The following is a 22,551-nucleotide window of genomic DNA, read 5'->3' on the forward strand; positions in this document are numbered from 1 at the left end:
AAGAGTTAGCTTCCCGTTTGAAAATAGTGTTAACTCGTTTGAGAAATTCCGGACTTCGCGCCAAAAAGGAAAAATGCCTATTTGGTGTAACAGAGGTGGATTTTTTGGGGTTTCGCGTAGATAAAAATGGAATTCATCCTTCTGAAAAAAAGGTTGAGGCGATTCAGGCCGCCCCCATTCCTACTAATAAGCAACAGTTACAGGCGTTTTTGGGATTAATCAATTTTTATCGTGGATTGCTTCATAATAAGGCTACAATTGCGGAACCATTGCACCGGTTATTAGATAGTAACATGCCGTAGAAATGGAAAAAAATTCACACTGACGCTCTAAATACGTTAAAAAATTTAATCTCCTCTTCCAGCATTTTGATGCTTTTTGATGGCTCTCTACCCATAATAATCACTTGTGATGCGTCCCCATTTGGGATGGATGCCGTATTGAGTCATCAATTGCCTGACGGAAAGGAGGCTCCTATCGTATTTTCTTCAAGAACTTTGTTCTGCTGAACGTAATTATGTGCAAATCGATAAGGAGGCCCTGGTGATTATATCAGGTGTCAAAAAATTTCATCACTTCCTATGTATATACGGCCATAGGTTCACGATTATTACTGACCACCAGCCATTGGGATTGTTTAGTAGGACAAAACCTACCCCTGATATAATATCTCAGTGTATGTTGTGATGGTCATTAATGCATACGATTTTGATCTCCTACATCATTCAGGAAAAAAGATAGATCATGCAGATTCTTTGAGTAGGCTACCACAGCCGAGTCCTGAGTTTAGGGTTCCACCACCCACTGAGGTTCTTTTTATGGAAGATTTGGCGTGTCCTCCGGTTAGTGCAAGGGACATAGCAAAAATGACCTTGCACGATCCCGTTCTTTCTAAGGTTCTAAATTTTGTTTTGAGGGGATGGTCAGATGTGGAATTGGGTTCAGAATTCAGAGCATTTTCCTCAAAGCGAAACGAGTTGTCAGTTCACAAGAACTGTTTGCTGTGCGGAAATCAAGTGGTGGTGCCTGCGCCGGGGCGTTCGATGGTTCTACGTGAGCTTCATCTCGCTCATCCAGGAGTGGAATGCATGAAAAGCTTGGCATGCTGCTATGTATGGTGGCCTCAAATGGACTACGATATCAAAAATCATGTTGCTGGTTGTTCGCCTTGTCGAAACATGCTCCTCTATGTTCTCCTGTGCGCCCTTGGAAGGTAACTAGGGCCCTTTGGTCATAGATCCACATAGACACTTTGCTGGACCGTTTCAAGGACGGAAATTCCTGATTGTCATCGATTCCTACTCCAAGTGGACTGAGGTCAAAGAGATGTCTTCTACTACTGCTGCATCTACTATAGATGAACTCCGAGACATATTTGCCGTTCACGTAATTCCTGATGCTATTGTATCTGACAATGGCCCACCCTTCAAATCTGAAGAGTATGTAGAGTTCCTGTACAGAAATGCCATTCGCAGAGTGCTCATAGCTCCTCGAATACCAGCAGGAAATGGCCAAGCCGAACGTGCAGTTCAGATGACTAAGGATGCTTCGCGACGTATTGTGGCTAGGTTTTTTCTTAAACGTTTAGCTCAGTTCCTCCTACAGCAACCCATTACGCCATCCTCAGTTACGGGCCTAAGTCCAGCCAAACTCCTAATGGGGAGGAGACTAAGAAGCTGTCTGGACAGACTGCATCCAGACTTTGTTAGAGATCAACAGGAGAAACAGGAAGCTCTGGTCGAACAACGATATGTTTCTGTTTGGAAATTCAACGTTAACGATCAAGTGTACGCTAGGAACTATTCCAGTGGTCCAAAATGGGTTCCAGCAACGATCGCCAAAGAAACTGGTCCGGTTTCTTACCAGGCTACTACGGAATCGGGAGAAGTGATTAGACATCACGTGGACCAACTATTCATGCGTGACCCACCACCGAACCTACCAATAGTGCAACCTGATGAGGACGTTATGGCGGCTCAACCAGAGTCATCCCTATCCCGTGAATCATCGGAGAAATCCAAGCTTGCTGACATGCCACCCGATCTTCAGGAGAAATCACAGATTCCTGAACCAGTGCTGCAACCTAAACGAACTATCAAAAAACCATCCAGGTTCAACGACTTCGTACCGCTGTAGCCAGAGAAGAGGGGTGTTGCGATCCGATATGTAAATCAGATGCTGCCGATATCAATCCGCCATGACGTCATCGATCATGTGCAATCCGCACATATAAAGGAAGATTTCCTCCGTGCGCACACACACACACACTTAATCCTGCCTTTAGTTCTGTATTATGGCACTGTGCGCTCGTGAGAGATGTTTTAATCTTAACTGTTTTATGTTTAGTTATATTGAGTTTAATTAAATAAATTACTTTTAACCACTGCATTTCCGCCTCTTAAAAGCTCCTACTCCTATTTTGGAAGACAGCGACATAGATGAAGATGAGGGGCTGGATGTTCTTTAGTAAATTCAGAGGCTTGTCACCAATCCTCTGCTCACTCCCATTACAGTAAAAGTAATGAATGACGATGAGGATCACTCATTACCAAGACCTTCAAAGCGAGCTAAATTATAGAGCTGCAATGAATCAAAATTTTTGTGAAATGAGATTGTAGTGAAAATTTTCACTTTTTTTTAACAATTGATTATTTCATCATTATTTAATAACATTTAATATTTGGTTGTATTTGTATTTACTTTTAAATTTTGTGTTTACTTTGAAAATTTACTAATATTTTTATGTTTAATTAATGTGTGATAAATTAATAGTATATATTTAATCACCAATATTCAATAAAATGGTACATTAATATTTCTACAATATGTGCGTATTTCGTAATTTTGCAAACATGGCATTTTCACCACTCTGTAGTTTGGTAACTATAGCCTGTAGAAAAAATCATAAATACAAAAGTTGTCTCAAATTTTGTCTTCTACAATATTATAATTTAAACTTTTGCGGTGCTTTTATCCGATGCATAGGAGCAGTGATATTGAGCAAAAACCAAAAAAGCCTGAAAATTTTGATGTTTATTCAATGCAACTCAGCTTGCACTGGGCTTTCGCTTCAGCAAACATAGTTTTTATTTGTGGCTTTGGCCCCTATAACATATCCAAAAATTAGAAATACCCGACCTTTTGCTAGGAACCATGCATAATTTGATCAAATTATACATTGAATAATTATTCAAATGCCCCCTAAGTCTCATAGCTTTCGAATGAGCAGTTAAATCTGTGGACAACTTGAAGCATGTCAAATTTAATTAAAGATGCCCTGTATCAATATGTACAAGCTAACACATGTACCATACTTGAAAATATGAATTTAAAAATCAATGAATATTTTTCCTCGCAGTTGCATGCTTTGTTTGATTTAAACCCAATTTGTAGATTTTCCTCTGATTTGGTTATGTGTGGCCTTCGAGCTAGTCTACAAGACTATTCTAGGGTCTGTTGCTTTATACTACAGCAAGAGGGAGTTTATGCTCTTGCAAATGAATTGAATGTCAGGAGGACACAGATATGTTATATTTTGAAGCAAAAAGAACATCGGCTAAAAAGAAGAATGGCTAAAAAGAAAAAAGCAAAAAGAAAAGGCCTGGAGAAATAAATTTCTGAAGATTTGCCATAGGAGTTGTGTATTAATGTGTTATTTGGACAAGACAATTACAAAAACACTATTTGACCCAAAGTAATGATCCTTCCATGGATCATAAAGAGTAACTACTTTTGTTTCAGCAAGATGTAATAATTTACCTTTTTCCGACCCAATTCTGTAAGAACAAGCTCGATAAGCTGCAGAAGAACTCAGACTCATCAACTTCAAAGCTTCAAATGATTGGTTGGATTGGTTTCATGTGCGTCACAAAATTGTATTCAAGAAATTGTGTGGTGTGTGAATCTGATGTCAATGAAGAAGTGTGTGAAGAATGGATTAAAAAATTGCCAAAAATTATTGAGGGTTTATTCAGCTAATGATATATACTAGGGGTGGCCGACAGCTGACCTGTGGGTAATGTTTGAAGGAGCAGGAATGCTCACACAGTCAAACCCACATCATTGATTAGTTTCTCCAAAAGATGTAAATTCAGTATGTAAACTTTATATATCTTTTGTAATATTAATTGTGTAATAATTATGTACTTTCATGACTTTAAATGCACCTTATATTGTCAGAATTCTGTTCGTTTGTGAAGAAAAAACCATTTCAGTTATTGTTAATACAGTATTTTAGTTTCAACAGGACACCCCCCCCCCCTCTGGATTAATCTTTTTTGTCTCAAGAATGTCCACAAAAGAGGGGTTTTACTGTATATCATTTTCTGAATTTCTCATTTGAATTATCTTAGTTGCACATTTATTTAGCTTTCTCTGTCCACAAGTTATTGCAGGTCTAAATTATTTTCCCGTGTATAGTGTAGGCTATATTACATGTCACTAAAATATGCTTATATAAACTTTCTCCTTTTCCAGATAATCCCTTCTCGTTCTTTCCATTCTTTCATCGAGCCACTTTCGATTATCTTGAAGATGGATGGACGATGTTCCTTCCAGAAGTTGAGTATGCCAAGATGGCTTTACCAAAAGATGAGTGGAGGATAAGCTATGTCAATAAAGACTATAAGGTGATGTTTTTCTTTTCTTTCATATATTTTCTTCATTTTTCATTTTGGTAAATTGTTTTCAATGTGTTGTCATTACATATTATTTCCAAGTTCCTGTTGTCATAAAGCACTTAATCATAAATTCGATTCTTTGAATATTTCAGGTGTGCAATACATATCCACAGGCTGTTATCGTGCCTAAAAGCATATGTGACGACACTCTGAAAGTTGTAGCAAGTTTTAGACAATTTGGAAGGTTTCCTGTATTGAGCTACTTCCATAAGGAGACTAAGGTTTGTACATCATATATGTTTGTACATCATAGCTGTAAGGGTCACAGCTTTGTTGCACCCCTGACAAATGTCGGCGCCGTGCAGTTTGAGAATGCCTGGTATATTTTATGATGGTAAATGGCATTGTATTGAGAGGAGTTTAACACTAGACTATAGGCAATTTCAAACAATACTCAAGAATATACCATTTTAGAGGAATTTGATATATCAAGTATTATTGTTGCAAGGTTTTACTGTATCATTCTTTTTCTGTACCTATATGAATGCCAAACACTTGTTTTTAACATTTGGGGGGGGGGGGGAAAGATAGCTTAAATAAAAAAAAAGTTAAATTTTTGACCACCAGGTAAAAAGTGGCACATTTTTATTGCAGTTCTTCTTCCCTCCCATGGTTGAAATAATGTATATATTAAGTTTCAGTGAAATACATCCCTCCACAATGGGCACTACATAGTTAGGAGTCATGTCTGTATAATTAACTAACACTACTCAGCTTAATATTATACTGACACTACACACACACTCCTACTCGTGTGGCACCCATTGTGGTGGATGTATTTCATTGAAATTTGGTATATACATTATTTGGACCATAAGGAGGAGGGGGGGGGGGGAAGATAACTAATAAACAAAAAGCAATTTTTCACCTGGTGGTAAAAAATGGAACTATGTTTTTTTATTGAATCTTTCTTTTCCCCCATGGTCCATATATCCTATACACCAAGTTCCATGAAAATGGGCACTACATACATCTGAGTAGTATCTAGTATCAGTTCATTTATAACCACCCACTATATTGAAAGTGATTTTGAAAGACATAAGAAAATGTTTCGATTTCTCAAAATCTTTTCAAAACATATTGTTATAGAGGGATTCATCATGGTAAATGGCATTGTATTGAGGGGAGTTTAACACTAGACTATTGGCAATTTCAAACAATACTCGAGAAAATACTGTTGAAGAGGGATTTATTGTTATATCAAGTACTATTGTAGCAAGGTTTTACTGTATCATTCTTTTTCTGTACCTATATGAATGCCAAACACTTGCTTTTAACGCTTTGCAGGCGGCACTCATGAGAAGCAGTCAACCGATGGTTGGTGCGAATCTTAAAAGATGCAAAGAGGATGAGAGGCTGCTCAATGTTGTCCTTGGTTCTGGAAAGAAGGGATACATAATAGACACACGTGCTCAGAACCTAGCTTACATTGGTCGAACGAAAGGTGCTCATGTTGCTTGCTATATTGTTCCCATAATCTTTTCCATCGAAATTATTTTATGAATATTTCAGTAACTCGATATCCATTGTTTTCCTTTTTTTTACTGAAAAAAAAAACCCTTTTCTACAACTTGCTTTTCTTCTTGGAGCAGTTCCGTTCTCTGCTGTTGGTGGTGTCGAACCTGAAATTCATTATCCCATGTGGAAGAAGCTGCACAAGCCTATTGATCGTTATTTTACTTTGTTGGAGTCGTTAGCAAAGTTAGTTGAAGGTATGGAATCTTGCATATTATCTGAGCTTTAATGGGGTTGATGTTTAGACTCGTTAATTATTGATTTTTTTGCCTTTTTTTCCTAAAAATATTATTGTGTTGAATATCCGGTCCTAATTTTATATAGTGGAACCTCTTAATAACAGACAACCTTAGTATTAAAAAAAATTTCCCCTAGCCACAGATGGATGTGTGCCATCTGAGATATACAAACTTTGTCACCCTTCTTGTACTCCAGTCTATTTTCCTTGACCACTCATTCCACAAATTTGCGGTCCTGAACTGCCTGCATAACAACCACCCTTTTCAATACACTTGGTCCTTGCATCCAGGCCCGTCATTTATTTAGGGGGGGGGGGCGTTGCCCCCCCCCCCAGCTTTTGAAAATACACTACAAATGGTATATATACAAAATATATATATGCGTACCTTTAGTACATGCTCTTTGCCCCCCATACCCTGGAAAGAGTTGAAATGACGGCCCTGCTTGCACCAGTAAAACCAAAATTCAATCCAATCTGATTCTGTAAATACCCCCCCCCCCCCCCCAGAGATGCCATTGACACGCTATGGGGCATCAGTGGAATGATGACGTCAATGGCATGCTATGTGCATCAAATACCGCAATTTCAGAAAAGGACGTATAAAAATTAGGTTCATTCGTCCTCCGGGGCACGTTCTTTCCTGGTTCCAAGATGAAAAAAGTTGAGAGGAAAACCTCTAACTTTTTTTCCCTTTCTTTTCTTTTTAGTCTATCACGATCGCACGACTTTGAAAAAGTGGTTTTAATACTTTGTATATATATATATACTGTATTGATATACGTGCGGGTTGTTGAAGATATTTAGTTTTTCCTGTAATGAGGGGTCATGCACATAATTTTCAAAGAGAATTTCAGAGTTTCTATTCCCCTGCAGATTTTCCACCCTCCAGTTATATATCAAAAGTTACGGTACTTTCGAGACTATCTGCCGACATCCAAAGACAGACAGCGGTCTGGAGGGCCTAAATTTGTATTGTTCTTACAGGATTGTGAATGCACATTTTTTGAAAAATCTTGAAGGATTTGAAATGCCTGTTCAAAATGTGAAACATTTTCTGAGATCGTTCAGAAAAAAAGAAACATGCAAATCTGTAAAACTCTACCTTGAATAGCCACAGTATTGTCATCTAGCTGCTATGTGGTAGTCACTGCATCTCATTGCAAAAATCACTGGTGTGTGCATAGAATCTGCTTTTGGAGGGGCAGAAGGTTTTGTTCCACAGACGTTGTGGATCACTAACCTTCATAAAGAATTTTTCAGTATATAAAAATACAGTATAAGACTCAGGGCTCCCACTCGTCCTACTTTTCGGTAAAATGTCCTACTTTCTCGGTTTTGTCCTACTTTTCCTACTTTTTTACCAAATCCTATCGACAAAATTTGTGTAATTGATTTTAATTGAGCAGAAAATTATTGATATATTGCCGAATATTACAAATGTTGGAGAATGCAATTAAAGATTCTGCCAAAGCAGAAATTGTATCGTTTTTTTTAAGGTTACTTGGGGGGGGGGGGGTTGTATGTGGACCATTTGATTGATTAATTTTACATTTGCTTAGTTTGAGGGTTCAACAAGTATAGTAGTCATTAAAAATTTCTGTCTGGATGGAAGAAATAATTTTGTCTTTATTACTTCATGGTCTTGGACAGTAACTGTCATCATTCAAAATTATAGTGCAAATAGGTGAAACAACAGTTTTCATTTCAAAGCAGTTGGATACATAGGCCTATTCTAGGTTTGGTGATTCTGATGCTACCCAATAGCATTCAGTTGTCTTCTGTATTTTTAAGACATGAAGAGGCATAAACAATATTTACAATGCTCAGCAAAGAGCTAGAAATGGAAGTGTTCCATTTGTCAAAAATGATTATACTGGCATTGAACAGTAAAATATGAGCAAAACAGTAAAATTTAAAAAATGATGAACAACGCAGTAAAACTATCTGGTTCACCTTGCCTTATTTACATCGGAAAATCCGGGTTTGAGTGGTAATCAGCTAAAAAAATATGATTCTCTAAGGTTTTCCAATTTTTTTTGATCCATGTTGATGTGAAAATTTGATGATACATAAGTATGCAATGAAATAAAGTGCACTGTAAAAATAAGTATGCACTGTAATAAAGTATGTAGAAATGTAATTTCTGGAAGTTTCAATCAAAATTAAATATGCACTTATTAAGCATGTGAAAAATATGCGTTTGTAAAAAGAGTCCTTGAATTTTTAAAGTTTTATCTTGAAAAGTGCTTGAATAGTCCTTGAATTTTTTTTCGTTGGAAGAGTACGAACCATGTGTTTACAAGTGCTACATTCCATACATTTCCTGACACAGGGGTACAACAAAAACTGTGACTTGACCACAGCAAAAAATTGCTACCGCAGGGAGTCCTCCATCGAGGGGTTAGTGCACCAACCTCTCGATGAGTATTAAAAACAAACCTACCATTTGGAATCTGCAATAAATTGTAGGTTCCGGTCTAATTAGCCCGCGTGTGCAGAAAATGACCGTGGTGCGACAAAAATGATCAATGATCAACATTCCATACATTAAATTCTCAGTGCTAATGCGCTTCTTTGCAAGCTTTTCCTACTAATAGACAATGAAAGTAAATGATCTTTTGGATAGGACATGTTTTTAGAAATGAATTATTTGATTCACAGATACCTTCTTCTCCTACATAGAACATAGCTCACCGCTCTGTCTCAATGATGAAATATAAACAGGTGATCAAAAACCTGGGCATGCTAGAAAAAAAAGATACCAGTGAACTATGGGAAGTCACTATGTGAACTATGGAGTTAGAAAGCCTATGCTGATCTGCTTTACCTTTCCGTAGACACCACAGGGAGAACAGGAATCTTCAGGGAGAGAGCATCGTCGGATCAAATCCATTCCACTCAGGAAACCAGCAAATGAAGGACCGTTGGAAGTTGTGTCATTGCTATGATCATCGGCACGAGCATTCTATTATACTCTTTTGGACATAATCACAATGGAGGCATCGGAGGGATTATTAGTGAACTACAATAGAGAGATTACTGCATATGATCCATTACAACATCCAAACGATTGGGAAGTGCTCTAAGCACCTTGTTTTTACTCAGATCAGGACTAGAAGAAAGAAGGAAAAGAGACAAATGTTCACAGCACACAACTTGTATATTTAAGGAAAAATTCCCAGTCATTTGTGACCACAGAAGCCAATCAGCTTAAAGATTCAAACAAGCATAACCTAATTTACATGCATACATGCAGTATAATATTGTAAGATCGTAAGAACCGAAATTTGGCAGTAGCATGGATTGATCATCCTGACCAACTCCAGAGGTTATGAAAAAGGCAAGTGCCTACAGATATTTTTAAAATAAAAAATGAATAGATTGTGCGACTCGAATAAAGGACGTTTCTGCCGGGGAAGGGGGGAGGTCTATGGGTATGTTACACTTGTACACTTTCTTGGTCGCTCTTTTGGTTTTTCACTGACCTTTGCTCTCTAGTTCACTCTTTCTGTCACTCACTGACCTAGTCCCTCATGGTTACCTGTGGACTGTACAAATTCCATTGCCCTTCCTCAATTTTATTAATTTTCTCAACGACTAATTTTTCAAATTTTACTCCCCTTCTTCTTAACCCCCCCCCCCCAACTTCTCATCCTAGGCTATAGCCCGCCGAGCCCCTGTAAATATACTTATGCCGCTGGCAGGGAGTGTTCGTTAATTGGTTGGAAAATACATTGAAGCTTGTTGACATTTTTTGAAAAAAGTGTCTTAACTAGAGGTGTCTGCTAACAAAGTGTGTCCGTTATGTAAGGTTCCACTGAATTACTCATGCAGGAAATATTGAAAAATTGTACTTCTCTTTAAATATCTTTTTTTTTTCTTACAGCATGCAATGACACACCTTGTAGCACAGATAAATGGCTTTCTCGTGTAGACTCCTCAGGCTGGTTGAACCATGTGAAAGATGTACTTACATGTGCTTGCTTGATAGCCCAGTGCCTGGATATGGATGGTATGATAAATTTATATCTGCTAAGAGTTTATTGCCCTTATATCAGAGGTTTTCAACATGGCCGTTCCCTTGGCTGGTATCTTTGACATGCCCCTCTATAGTGAACTTATAGTGTGGAAAAACAAAAAAATGATAAGAGCTGTTCCAGACTTAGGCCCTGGGAGAGGGTCAGGGGTCAGTTCTTTCCTTGTGTGCAGGAGGGGGGGGGGGGCTATGGCTGAAAATTGGTTTTGAGTTCACAAGAAACCTGAGCTGGACAAATCTAAAAAAAATTAACATACCTGATCACACATGTAACTTAAAATAATAGATGCTGTAATCAATATTTTACATGCCCAAAAATATTACTAGATTTACTTACTTTAAGAAAAAAAAATATTTATTTGCATATAAAGAATATTGAAAGTAATTTTTTCAATCAAAATTTTCAAATGAATACGAAAATTCAGAAAGAATGTGGTGGTCAGTAAAAATGTAAAACTAGTCTAACCGCAAATTATAATTTCTGCTGCTGTTGGCATCGGAAAAGAAATCTCAAAGTTGCAATTCACCTCGCTCTTAGAATAATAGCTGATTTATGGTACTAGACCAAAGGGCAGGCAGAGGCCTATGATAGGATGGCCAGATCAACCAGGGCGAATCCTTGATTAAAACAGGGCATAATGCAAATGCATTGATGGAAATTGAGAATGAATATTGAGAATGGATCTTTTGAAAAAGAATTTCCAGAAGGCATAGTGTTAAACTGTAAGGTGATAGGAAAAACTACCTATTGGCCTTATAAGTGAGTCTTGTCTGGTTTAGTTCAACCTTTTTTCATTCTTCAACCTTTTTTCTCACTGTAGACCACAGAAATTACGTGGCAATTTTTGCAAACCAACATAAAAAGGAGGAAAAATTTGCAAACCGGTGAGAAAAAAAATAGAAAGATTTCCCACTTTTCTGACTTGTTATATGCAGTGAAACCTGTATAACTTGGAATGTCAAGAGACAAACTGTTTTCCGTTCCAGATAGGTTTCCATTTTATAAAGGTTGGACACGCACAAAAAATATATAAGTAGTGATTTTTTCCTGTCATTTGCAAAACTTTATATTTGGGGTGATATTCTCAAAATTAATGTAAATCAACGATTATTGAACATAGACATGCATATTATTGTATTAAATTTCTTCATGTTTGTTGTAGGGGGCGGCTCATGAAGGAGGTGCAACGGTGTGCACACCTCCCTTGAACATATCAAAAGTCATTAATTTAATAATTCAAATGGATTTGGTACCAACTTAATACCAATGAATTTTTTTTTTTGCAAATGAATTAGTTAAATTGTAGAAAAGAAATATTTTCAAAAGGCACTGATAAATAAAGTGTCCTGTAAAGTACAGGTGATATGGTCAAGGTTCTGCGGAGCTTTCCATGGAGAGATACATTTTCTTCTTTCCTCTTTAGGTGCTTTCCATCTTGCTACCAAACGACATACCTTTATTACTGAGAAACACGGAATAAGGGAGAAAGGGGATAGTTAATACAAGTTACAACTTCGTAGAATTTTTGGCCATAGGAGGGAGGGCAGTTACATGAAATACACATTACATGATTCTCAGGTTGTGGTACTATTTACATATATATAGATTTCACTATTTTATATATATAGATTTCACTATTTTATATATATAGATTTCACTATTTTATATATATAGATTTCACTATTTTATATATATAGATTTCACTATTTTATATATATATAGATTTCACTATTTTATATATATAGATTTCATTATTTTATATATATAGATTTCACTATTTTATATATATAGATTTCTTTTAAATCTGAAATATGTCCCGATAATTCTGAAATTATTTTGCATTAATTTTAAATTTTCATTAGTTATGAAATTATTTTTTCAAAACTTCTTAATTTGTTTCACAAATTACTACTTTTGACTATTCTGAAATCACTCCCAATAATTCTGAAATTATTTCTTTCAGTAATTATGTAACTATTTTTTCATTAATCATAGATTTTCATCAATTATGACTATTTTTTTTCAATAATTCTAAAATTATTTTTTTAACAAGGTTGTTTTTAGTATTTCTTTAAATTTTGTAATTGTGTGTACATTTAGATGCCGAATTCCACCTCTAGAAATATTTAGCCTGTATAAAGTCATAGGTTTCAAGAACTGTTTGAGCTCAGGGTCTCTTGAATTCGTTGCAACTGCCCTTTTAATGCACAGCATTACTATTGAATCTGGAATGTATCTCACAGTTCTAAATGCAGTTGTACAGATTTCAGTAGCCAGCTCTCATCAAGAAGGTCAAAAGCCCCAGGTCCATGGGTTGAAGACCCCTGATCTAACCAAAACTCTTGATTAAGTAACTGGTTTTTTTTGGTCCTTTTTTGATAACCCAAAATAATTGTATTTTCCCAAAGATAACCCTCATCCCTCAGCTGTGAACATCCATATCATTATTTTTAATACAGGGTGTTTCGAAAAGAATCACCCTATTTGAAATGTGTATATTACGAAAAATATTGAACATAGACACTTAAGATTAAATTTTTTTACAAACCAAATTTAAAGGTGCTCAATATGTCCACCTTGGGATGTGCGGCATACGTCTATATGGTAGTCAAATCCATCCCAAACTTTTGCGAGCATGTTTGCATCCACTGCGAGTGGATTTCTGTGGACTACATGTGAAACTGTCGGATTCTCTCCACAATTTCATCTGACATGCGGGATGTCGAGGGGATTTCCTTTACACAGACAACTCGTGTCTTAGAATTGTTTATACCATTGCCTAATGCTCTGATCGGTAGGAAGTTCAACACCAGGGTATTGTCTATGAAAAGCATGATGAATAGTTGTTACGGACTCACACTTCACGTACCTTAGACCACAAAACAATTTCTGTTGTGCAGTTGCCATCTTGACAAATACTGAAATGGTGGCCAAAGGAAGAGCGTTAGCGCTACCTGTCGGCAACTGCATGAAACTCGAGATTTCCCTCTTTCTCCCTATACATTATTCGATTAAAATGGATTAAAAGCTGAATAGTTATAATTTTTTTAAATTGGATGATTCTTTTTGAAACACCCTGTATTTTCACCGATTCTACATGTATTATGTAAACCAGTTAAAGATGGGGGCATGATGCTAGATTTGTGAGTAAATATAGTACTTGGAATCTAATTTTTCTTTATTTTTGAAGGAGCCTGTGTGCTTGTTCATGGTGCAGAAGGAACTGATGCTACTTTACAAGTTTGCGCACTCGCTCAAGTCATACTTAATCCAGACTGCCGTACTGTGCATGGGTTTGAAGCTCTGATAGAAAGAGAATGGCTGCAGGCTGGTCATCCTTTCAGTACGAGGTGTCAGTGCAATGCATACGCATCTTCAAACTCCAAATCCAAGGATCAGAGTCCAACATTTCTGATGTTTCTGGATTGTGTGTACCAGGTAACTTATAGCTTAATTAATGGAAATAAACGTAAATATGTGCATGACAGTCAACTGCATTGTAGCTTTGCATATAGCACTATTAGGTCGGTTGTCTACTGGAATCGACTTGAAGTGATAAACAGGTCCCGTGTAGTTAGTTGTCTGTATTCGCAAGACTGATCCCATTGCACAGAAAATGGGAGATCATTGTTCACACAACAATATTTTCTGGTGGCAATGCAGTGTTTCATGCACTCCCAGATTCTTTCTATAGAATTTGCAGAGAACAATTTAATGTCAGATTTTTCACATTTAAATTCACAAATCAGAAAAAATATATGGCTCATGATTGAATCAAAAATGTCTCATCAACGAATCAAAAATGTCTCATCAACGAATCAAAAATGTCTCATCAACGAATCAAAAATGTCTCATCAACAATCATTCCAAGTTCCTTTATGTCCATTCATCTTCTATGTTTGCCCGTTGCTCATGAGATCAGCTAATTCGGCAATTTGTCCAGTTCTTCAATATCTGTCGATTTACTTCAAATCTAGAACCAAGCATTCCCAGAGATACAGAGGGTGGAGAGAAGACAATTGTTTACCTTTCCGAGAAACTGCCAGTTTTGATGAAGTAAAGCAAATCGGAAAAGACCCATTGCAGATTTCACTATGTAGGACAACTGAATGAAAATCCGTGTAGTAGTAGTGCTAGGATTGGATGGTAGTCAATGAAAACCCCTGATCAAATTTTATTGATAATCAAGAACTATTCTCGATTATGTGATTTGTAACTGTGATTTATTTATCTCTATCACCATATTTTGATCACAAATGTTATACTTATTTACATTTTATTTGATTTTTTTTCAAAAAAACCTTTTAGGTGGTGTTTTACCACCTGGTTTGAGGTGATATATATAAGCTCAGCTTTTCTTTTCATGGTTTCATAATAAGATTACCTAGAAATTTTGATCAATATATATGTTTTGGTCAGTTCCCGGCCGGCCCAGTTAACCTGGCAAATATCCGAATTTCAGGATTTTTCCGGCCCCTATACATTGATCCCTGTGTATGGGATATCAGTATTCCTGGATATCCATCTCCAAAGATATTGATATTCCGCTTCCATTGATCATTAGAGTTGCTGTAGCTAATCATAATTATAAATAGTCATAATTATCACAAAACATTATGCCAATGTGGCGATGACCCTGAATCATAGGAATCAATGTATAGGGGCTGGATAAACTGGCCAATTTTAGACTTCGGCAGTAATATATATATAATATATTCAGTGAATCCTTGATATAATGATACTCTGCAGACCAAAAATAAATATCGTTGTAGAGGGATAATCGTTATATTGAGATGTAGCAGTTCAACATTAGAGTATTGACATTTCCAAACAAGACTTAAAAAATATTGTTGTAGGTGGATTTATCGTGTTATTGAGTATCGTTGTAGCGAGGTTTCACAATATATAAAAAAATGTCATGTGATTAAACTATGTAAAAAAATATAGCCGTTGTGTGAAACGAACAAATAGTATGAAATATTATTCAAGTCACAAGTTAAATCTATATACATATAACTTGAAATAAATTCTAAAAAATGAAATTCTGAAAAAAATATTCAATTTTATCTTCCAGCCAATAAACTTTTTTTTGGGTTTTGGTAGATTGCATACGTTAATTTACGTGTTTATATGCAGTGAAATCTCACTACAATGATATTCGATACAACGATAAATCCCTCTACAACAATATTTTTTCCCAAGACTTATTTAGCAATGCGGATAGCCTAATATTAAACTGCTGCCTTTTGATATGATGATAATCCCTCTACAAAGTTTTTTTTCGTGTCCACAGAGTATTGTTATATCAAGATTTCACTGAATTTAAAATAAAAAAAAATTTCAGAAGAATTTTGAGGTGCAGCTTCGCTTTTTGCATATTGTGAATATATAGCGGGGAAAAAACACAGTTCCTCCTTTGAAAGATCAATAGTTTCCTCTCTCCTCTGTACCCCTCCCTAATCCCATTCTAACAATCTTGCATTTTTACTGTCAAGATGCCAGTAAAAAAAAGTCACACCTTGTTCTATATAAAGGGTAGTCATTGGGATGGTGTAGGGCCAGTTCATTGTAACTTTTCAACCAAGTGCTTCATTCACTTGAATGAACTTTTAAAATGTGAGGATTAGGAAGCATTGAAGGTGTCAGTCAAGATACAATAGGTCAAGGGGGAAGGAATAGCTCTTCCATGACCCATATATTTGTCAAAAACATTTAAGGATTGGAAACAATTTGACCCATATATGCGTCATTCCCACTTGACAGGTTAAATCATGAGATTAGCGGCAGTAAGTGAATGAGAAACTCAACCATGAGCCATATATACACTGAAGAGCCAAAAAAACTGGTACACCTGCCTAATATCGTGCCATGGACTCCCGCGAGCCCACAGAAGTGCCGCAACACGACGTGCCATGGACTCGACTAATGTCTGAAGTAGTGCTGGAGGTAATTGACACCATGAATCCTGCAGGGCTGTCCATAAATCCGTAGGAGTAAGAGGGGGTGGAGATCTCTTCTGAACAGCACGTTGCAAGGCATCCCAGATATGTTCAGTAATGTTCATGTCTGGGAATTTAGGTGGCCAGCGGAAGTGTCTGAAGTCAGAAGAGTGTTGCTGGAGCCACTTTGTAGCAATTCTGGACGTGTGGGATGTCGCATTGTCCTGCTGAAATTGTCCAAGTCCGTCGGAATGCACAATGGACATGAATGGGTGCAGGCGATCAGACAGGATGCTTACGTACCTGTCAGAGTCGTATCTAGACGTATCAGGGGTCCCATATCACGTCAACTGCACACGTCCCATACCATCACAGAGCCTCCACCAGCTTGAACAGTCCCCTGTTGACATGTAGGGTCCATGGATTCATGAGGTTGTCTCCATACCCGTACATGTCTATCAGCTCGAAGCAATTGGAACCGAGACTCGTCAGACCAGGCAACGTGTTTCCAGTCCTCAACAGTCCAATGTCATTGTTGTCGGGCCCAGGCGAGGCGTAAAGCTTTGTGTCGTCAGTCATAAAGGGTACACAAGTGGGCCTTCGGCTCCGAAAGCCCATATTGATGATGTTTCGTTGAATGGTTCGCACGCTGACACTTGTTGATGGCCCAGCATTGAAATCTGCAGCAATTTGCGGAAGGGTTGCACGTCTGTCACGTTTAATGATTCTCGTCAGTCGTCCCATTCTTGCATGATCTTTTTCCGGCCACAGCGATGTCTTAGATTTAATTTTTTACCGGATTCCAGATATTCACGGTACACTCGTGAAATGGTTTTACGTGAAAATCAAAATTTCATCGCTACCTCGGAGATGCTATGTCCCATCTCTCGTGCGCCGACTATAACACCAAGTTCAAACTCAGTTAAATCTCGATAACCTGCCGTTGTAGCAGCAGTAACCAATCTAACAACTATGCCAGACACTATGTTGTGTTATATAGGCGTTGCCGACCACAGCGCCGTACTCTGATTGGTTCCATATCTCTTCATTTGCATACACATGCCTGTACCAGTGTTTTTGGCTCTTCAGTTTATAAACAGACTTAACAAAATTTTCTGATTAGTTGACTGACAGAATTTATCCGTTTTTCAAATGAAAAATGCTAAGTCACAAGTAAATTTACATAAGCAATGTACAAAAATATGGCAATTACACATCAAAATGACAACACTTAACAATACATTACAAACTGGCCAAGTCTGCCAATAGTGCTGAGTATAAATATAACATGATTAAACAACACAAGGACCAAATCTCCCCAGCGGATGTCTGCAGCCATCCACCTACAATACGAGGTATTCATATTATCAACATAATTCAACACAGTAGTAATACGGATCGGGCGTGATCACTAATCACATGGCCGCTCATGATAGATTTGAGACCTAACATCGGAATACCTTCTCCGAGTTTGTGTCAGATGTCTCATTAAGTATGGACTGAATAAAATACAGGTCGTCTTGATTCATTTCTCAAAAAAAATTTCCCTAAAACAGGTTTTCCTCAAGATTATTAACAAACACATGAATCTGCAGGGAGCGCAGTTGCGAATTCAGTAGCTTGTAAAGGTAACTTTCATTGGACGAGTTCAAATGTCCCCCTAGTCATCCCACTCAATGCCGGCTGTTGTCAGCTCCCATTGCTTGCCGCGTGTTGCTGCTTTCTGTGGACGGCCAGTCTTAATGTGCTTGTAATGAGCTTTATCGATGTGTTTATGCTCCTTTTTATTGTGTTTAGTGACTATCACAAAATCATGGCGGTGGTTTTGTAAATCCATATGATCTTTTTCTATTGTTTTCAGATACATAGTCAATATCCTTGTTCATTTGAATTTAACACACAGTTCCTAATCACCTTATTTGAACATGCCTATGCATCTCAATTCGGTAAGTGCAATTTACTATTATTGTGTATGTTTGTGTCATTTATTTTCCAGTGCTGTGAAATCATGTGTCGAAACAATTAATTTTGTGGCCATTAGATTGAACTTTCTTTTGCATTATTTATAAATGAGCGATAGAAACTTCATGTTTCACTCGCATAAGTGACAAGGGTCTTTGGGAGATAATGATCAATAAACAGTTGATCACTGTTAAAAGTGATGAAGTAACATGAAGTCGAGGAGGAAGCCTGTGCTAAAGTGCTCTTCTTACTGGGCTTGTACTACTTTGCTGCAATTGGTCTGTTTGATTGATTTTATATTCAAACTATGTGATTAGTCATTTTGATTTCAACTCGGATGAGATGAAATTTTTATTTCTCTGAAGTGCAAAACCAGCCTTTCCCACCTTTACCAAATGGACTGCAATGAAAGATTGTATTTAATCATCTCTGAGAGTTTGGCCTAATGCTTGTGAATCTCCCTGAATAGCACCTACTTGTTTTAGGATGGCAAATACAGGGTGCTCTCCATAAATTCATAAATAGTTTAAAAATTCATAAACCTGATAGAATTATTTTTGTTTAATATTATTCACAAAAAGTTATTTCCGTAAAGGAATGCTTTTTTTTGTACAGGGAAAAAATATTTTCTTCAAATTTTTGTCAATAGAGGGAGCTGTACAAAAGCAAATCACTGGAAATACGCAAATGAAAGTCCTGTAAAATACAGGGTGTATGATTAAGAGCTCATTTCTGAATTTTCCTGTTGCTGGCACATATATATCAGATTTTCATTGTGATGTTGACATTGGTTACACTATTACTGAAGGATTTTCACTTACGAGTTGAATGGTATTACTATCGCAGACGCAACTAGGGTCATCAATTTGGGAATTCTCTTGACAAGCAGCTTAGGTTTTCTGAACATTGTTCAGGGGTGGTGAAAAAAAGTGAATAGAATGCACAGTTTCATTCGTAAAAAAGTGTCTTCAGGTTCTCATAAAGTCATTTTTATGCTTTTCTGTTGTTCATCCAGAACTGGAGAATGCCATAAGGTTTTAGTGCTCTTCTCTGGCGTGCTTCTCTCATGGTAAAATGGGCCATAAGCTATTAATACATGTCAATGAACTGCTTCAACAAAGGGACACCAGTATTGTTTAATAAGGGACAACTCCAGGTTTTGGTGTCACAGAGATTTTCACTGACAGGGTTGTTTTTGTGATATATACTTTTCTATGGGGGTTACTGTATTTTGGTTATATTTAGCATCCATACAGGTGCGGATCCAGGGTGATGTCTTGGGTGGGAGTGATGTTTTATAGTGAATGTGTCTCACACTGAGGACCAAACTGAGCACCGGTTGAGAACTGCTGCTGTAAAGTATGGGTCATATGGTCAATGTTCGGCAGCCCTTTCCATGGAGAGAGCTCTGGGGTTCTATTACGCTCACGTCATTATACAACGAGGTCGTTAGTGATATCATGCCCTTAACATAAATTCTCAACGAGCCTCATAATGCAAATCTCAACGACCATCGTTAAAAACTTGATTTTTCTCAGCAGCTGGCAGTATATCGTTATCGATTTTATGAAAAACTCCCTGGTCCGAGAGTTGCGTTAGCTCCGAAAGAGATAGACCAATCAGATAATTTTCTCCACTGCTGATAATCATCATCACTATCAACGAGTGTTGAAAAACACGTGCGTTACTATTGTATTTTTATTTATTTGTGCATGTTGGTTGGCCCTAATTTTCTCGTAAGCTACATTTTTTTTTAAAATTCATCCGGATTCTTTCTATTTTCATCAAATATTTGAGCAAGGAGTAGGCTATGAACGCACATCAAATTGGCACGGGGAAATTTTCTAAATTATTACGTTTAAAAAATGATGTTCTATTGAAGTTCAATGATGTTATGAATTTTCAAAACGACTAGAGAAAAATATCACCATCATATATTCCCATGTTTTTACATATTTATCTACCGTCTTGATATTAAGACAAAATCAAGAACAAGTAACCTTTTATTTACATCATTAATTAGACAATTGGTTTCCTTATTTCACACATGAAAATGAAGTGCCACCAAATTTGCACTGTTTTTTTTTTGTTGACATCTCTTTTATACTCCGATCAGAAAATGCACTCAAGGATTAGAAAAAAATTGTTGATTAATAAAATTTACTTCGATTTTTTATAGTGTGTGTGTGTAAAAGGGTGTTTACTGCTTTACACTTCTATGTACTGCACAGAAAGTAGCAGTACAATTATTTTAACACTATCAGTGATATTACAAAATATCAATGCTATTAAACGAATTAAGAAGGGAAAAATCTGGAGACATTTAAAAATATATTGACGTCGATTTTGAACGAGATGTAAAAAAATATTGTAGCGAATTTCAAAATATTTTGAAAACATATCGTGATAGAGAGATTTACCAGTTAAATAATATTCTTATATTGAGATGAGTTTAAGATTAGAATAAAGGCATTTCCATGCAAGATTAAAAAAAAAAAAGAAACCGCTGTATAGTGATTTTATCTTTGTACAGAGTACAATAATTTATAACGATTTATCACTATGAATAATTTTTCTAATCAGTATGTGTACAGATAACATTTTAAACGATAATGCTATCTTTGAATCATGTTACTAAATTAAGTAACGTAATTCAGAGAATTATTATTCATTACAATGAAAAACTTGATAAATTAATAATGAATGAATAATTTCCAATTTTAACTAATTTGTCTCCGTTGCTCTCACCCTCATCCAAAAATGTACGCGCTAGCGGCCATGTTTATTTCCGTAACGCGAGCTTAAGGAGTGGTCCCCGGTTCTCGCTAGCTAACGTTCACATAGCGATTTTTATGACAAAAATCGCTAGTAACGATGTGAGAAAAATCAACCTTTAGCAATGATGACGTAAATCTATCCCACAATGCACCGCAAACACGTTTGAAGGCTGCCATAACGACATCAGCATAATAGACCCCCCTCTTCTCTTTCCTATTTGGCTGCTTTCTGTCGAGCGCCGTATGAGATACCCTTTGGTAGTATAAAAACCAGAGGAGGGAGAGAGGGGGAATGGTTAGTACAATGTTGTTATACTCATTTTAGGCACACAAAAAACACAGCAAATTCTCATGCTGCTGTCTACTTTCTTTTAAATCTATGTTTTAAATTTGTTGTATCTTCTAATTTAGAACATATTTGAATAAAACATATATACATATTTTATAAATTTATCATAGAAATTTATGCACCTTTTAAATTGGAGTATAATATTCAGGCATCTGTCCTACCTTTTTTGTAGGGTCCAGTTTTGTGAAAATTTCCCTTATTTTTGTCAAAAATAAGTAATTTTTCGAAAAGCGAAGTAATCTAGTTAATCTACAGCATAGTTTCCCAACCTTTTTTCGTCGCAATGTCCCTTCTTCAGAAATTGTTTTCTCCCAATGCAATCTAACCCATAGGATCCTATGTTATATCTGTAGTTTCTACCACCCCCTGGAACATTCTATCACCCCCCCCCCCCAGGGGGCATTAATGCCCATGTTGGAATCACTGATCTACACAGAAGAAATGAAATTCCAAATTTATGGTTTCATTAATTTTTATTTTGTGAAAATCCATTTTTTAGATCCGGAAAATGGGCCCAAAGTTTGACTACTACTACTAAACCACACATGTACCTCATCCATATTCCTCTGCAGAACTTCCAACGAATTGGTACATGTTGGAATGTGCGTGTCTGTATTGTGAATCTAATGTGAAGCTTGCTCCAAAGTTTGGCTGAGTGCAGATCCCTGATATTGGAAGCAGTAGTATATTTACTGGGGGTGGGGGGCTAATCGGGCTATAACCCAGGGCAGTGAATTCGGACGGGCAGCAGATTTCTGAGTATAGAAACGGAGGAGAGAAAACTGTTTAAATTCATATTTCATAAACGTGTGGAAGTGCCATGTGTCATTTCTATCGTAAATAATATATAATATACCATATTGCTTATTTTTATTTGTTTGTGTTTTTTCCATACAGAATGCCATTGAAGCAAAAAATATATGATTATCTAACCTTCGTATTTACATTGTTATTCTGCGCCTTCGCAAATAGTATTGTTGCAAGTAGAGTTGGGAGGGTGAGTAAGCGTCCAGCGAAGTAAAGCTCTCTAGATTAGCTAGAGAGCTCTTTAG

General features: G+C 36.8%; 1 protein-coding gene across 1 annotated transcript in view; it reads left to right on the forward strand.

The window, feature by feature from the left end:
• Positions 1-22,551, forward strand: part of LOC149065191 (myotubularin-related protein 9) — a 60,548-nt gene that overhangs the window by 11,692 nt on the left and 26,305 nt on the right. Inside the window, exons 4-10 of the mRNA XM_089254405.1 lie at positions 4,477-4,628; positions 4,772-4,900; positions 5,967-6,123; positions 6,272-6,391; positions 10,322-10,447; positions 13,663-13,910; positions 18,273-18,357. Of these exons, the coding sequence (XP_089110531.1) occupies positions 4,477-4,628; positions 4,772-4,900; positions 5,967-6,123; positions 6,272-6,391; positions 10,322-10,447; positions 13,663-13,910; positions 18,273-18,357 (1,017 nt within the window). The remainder of the gene's footprint in view (positions 1-4,476; positions 4,629-4,771; positions 4,901-5,966; positions 6,124-6,271; positions 6,392-10,321; positions 10,448-13,662; positions 13,911-18,272; positions 18,358-22,551) is intronic.

This window comes from Pholcus phalangioides, unplaced genomic scaffold (genome assembly GCF_987345545.1).
Source record: "Pholcus phalangioides strain wild (caught in Gottingen) unplaced genomic scaffold, Ppha-v1.0 ptg000041l_1, whole genome shotgun sequence".
NCBI classification, from domain to species: Eukaryota; Metazoa; Arthropoda; class Arachnida; order Araneae; family Pholcidae; genus Pholcus; species Pholcus phalangioides.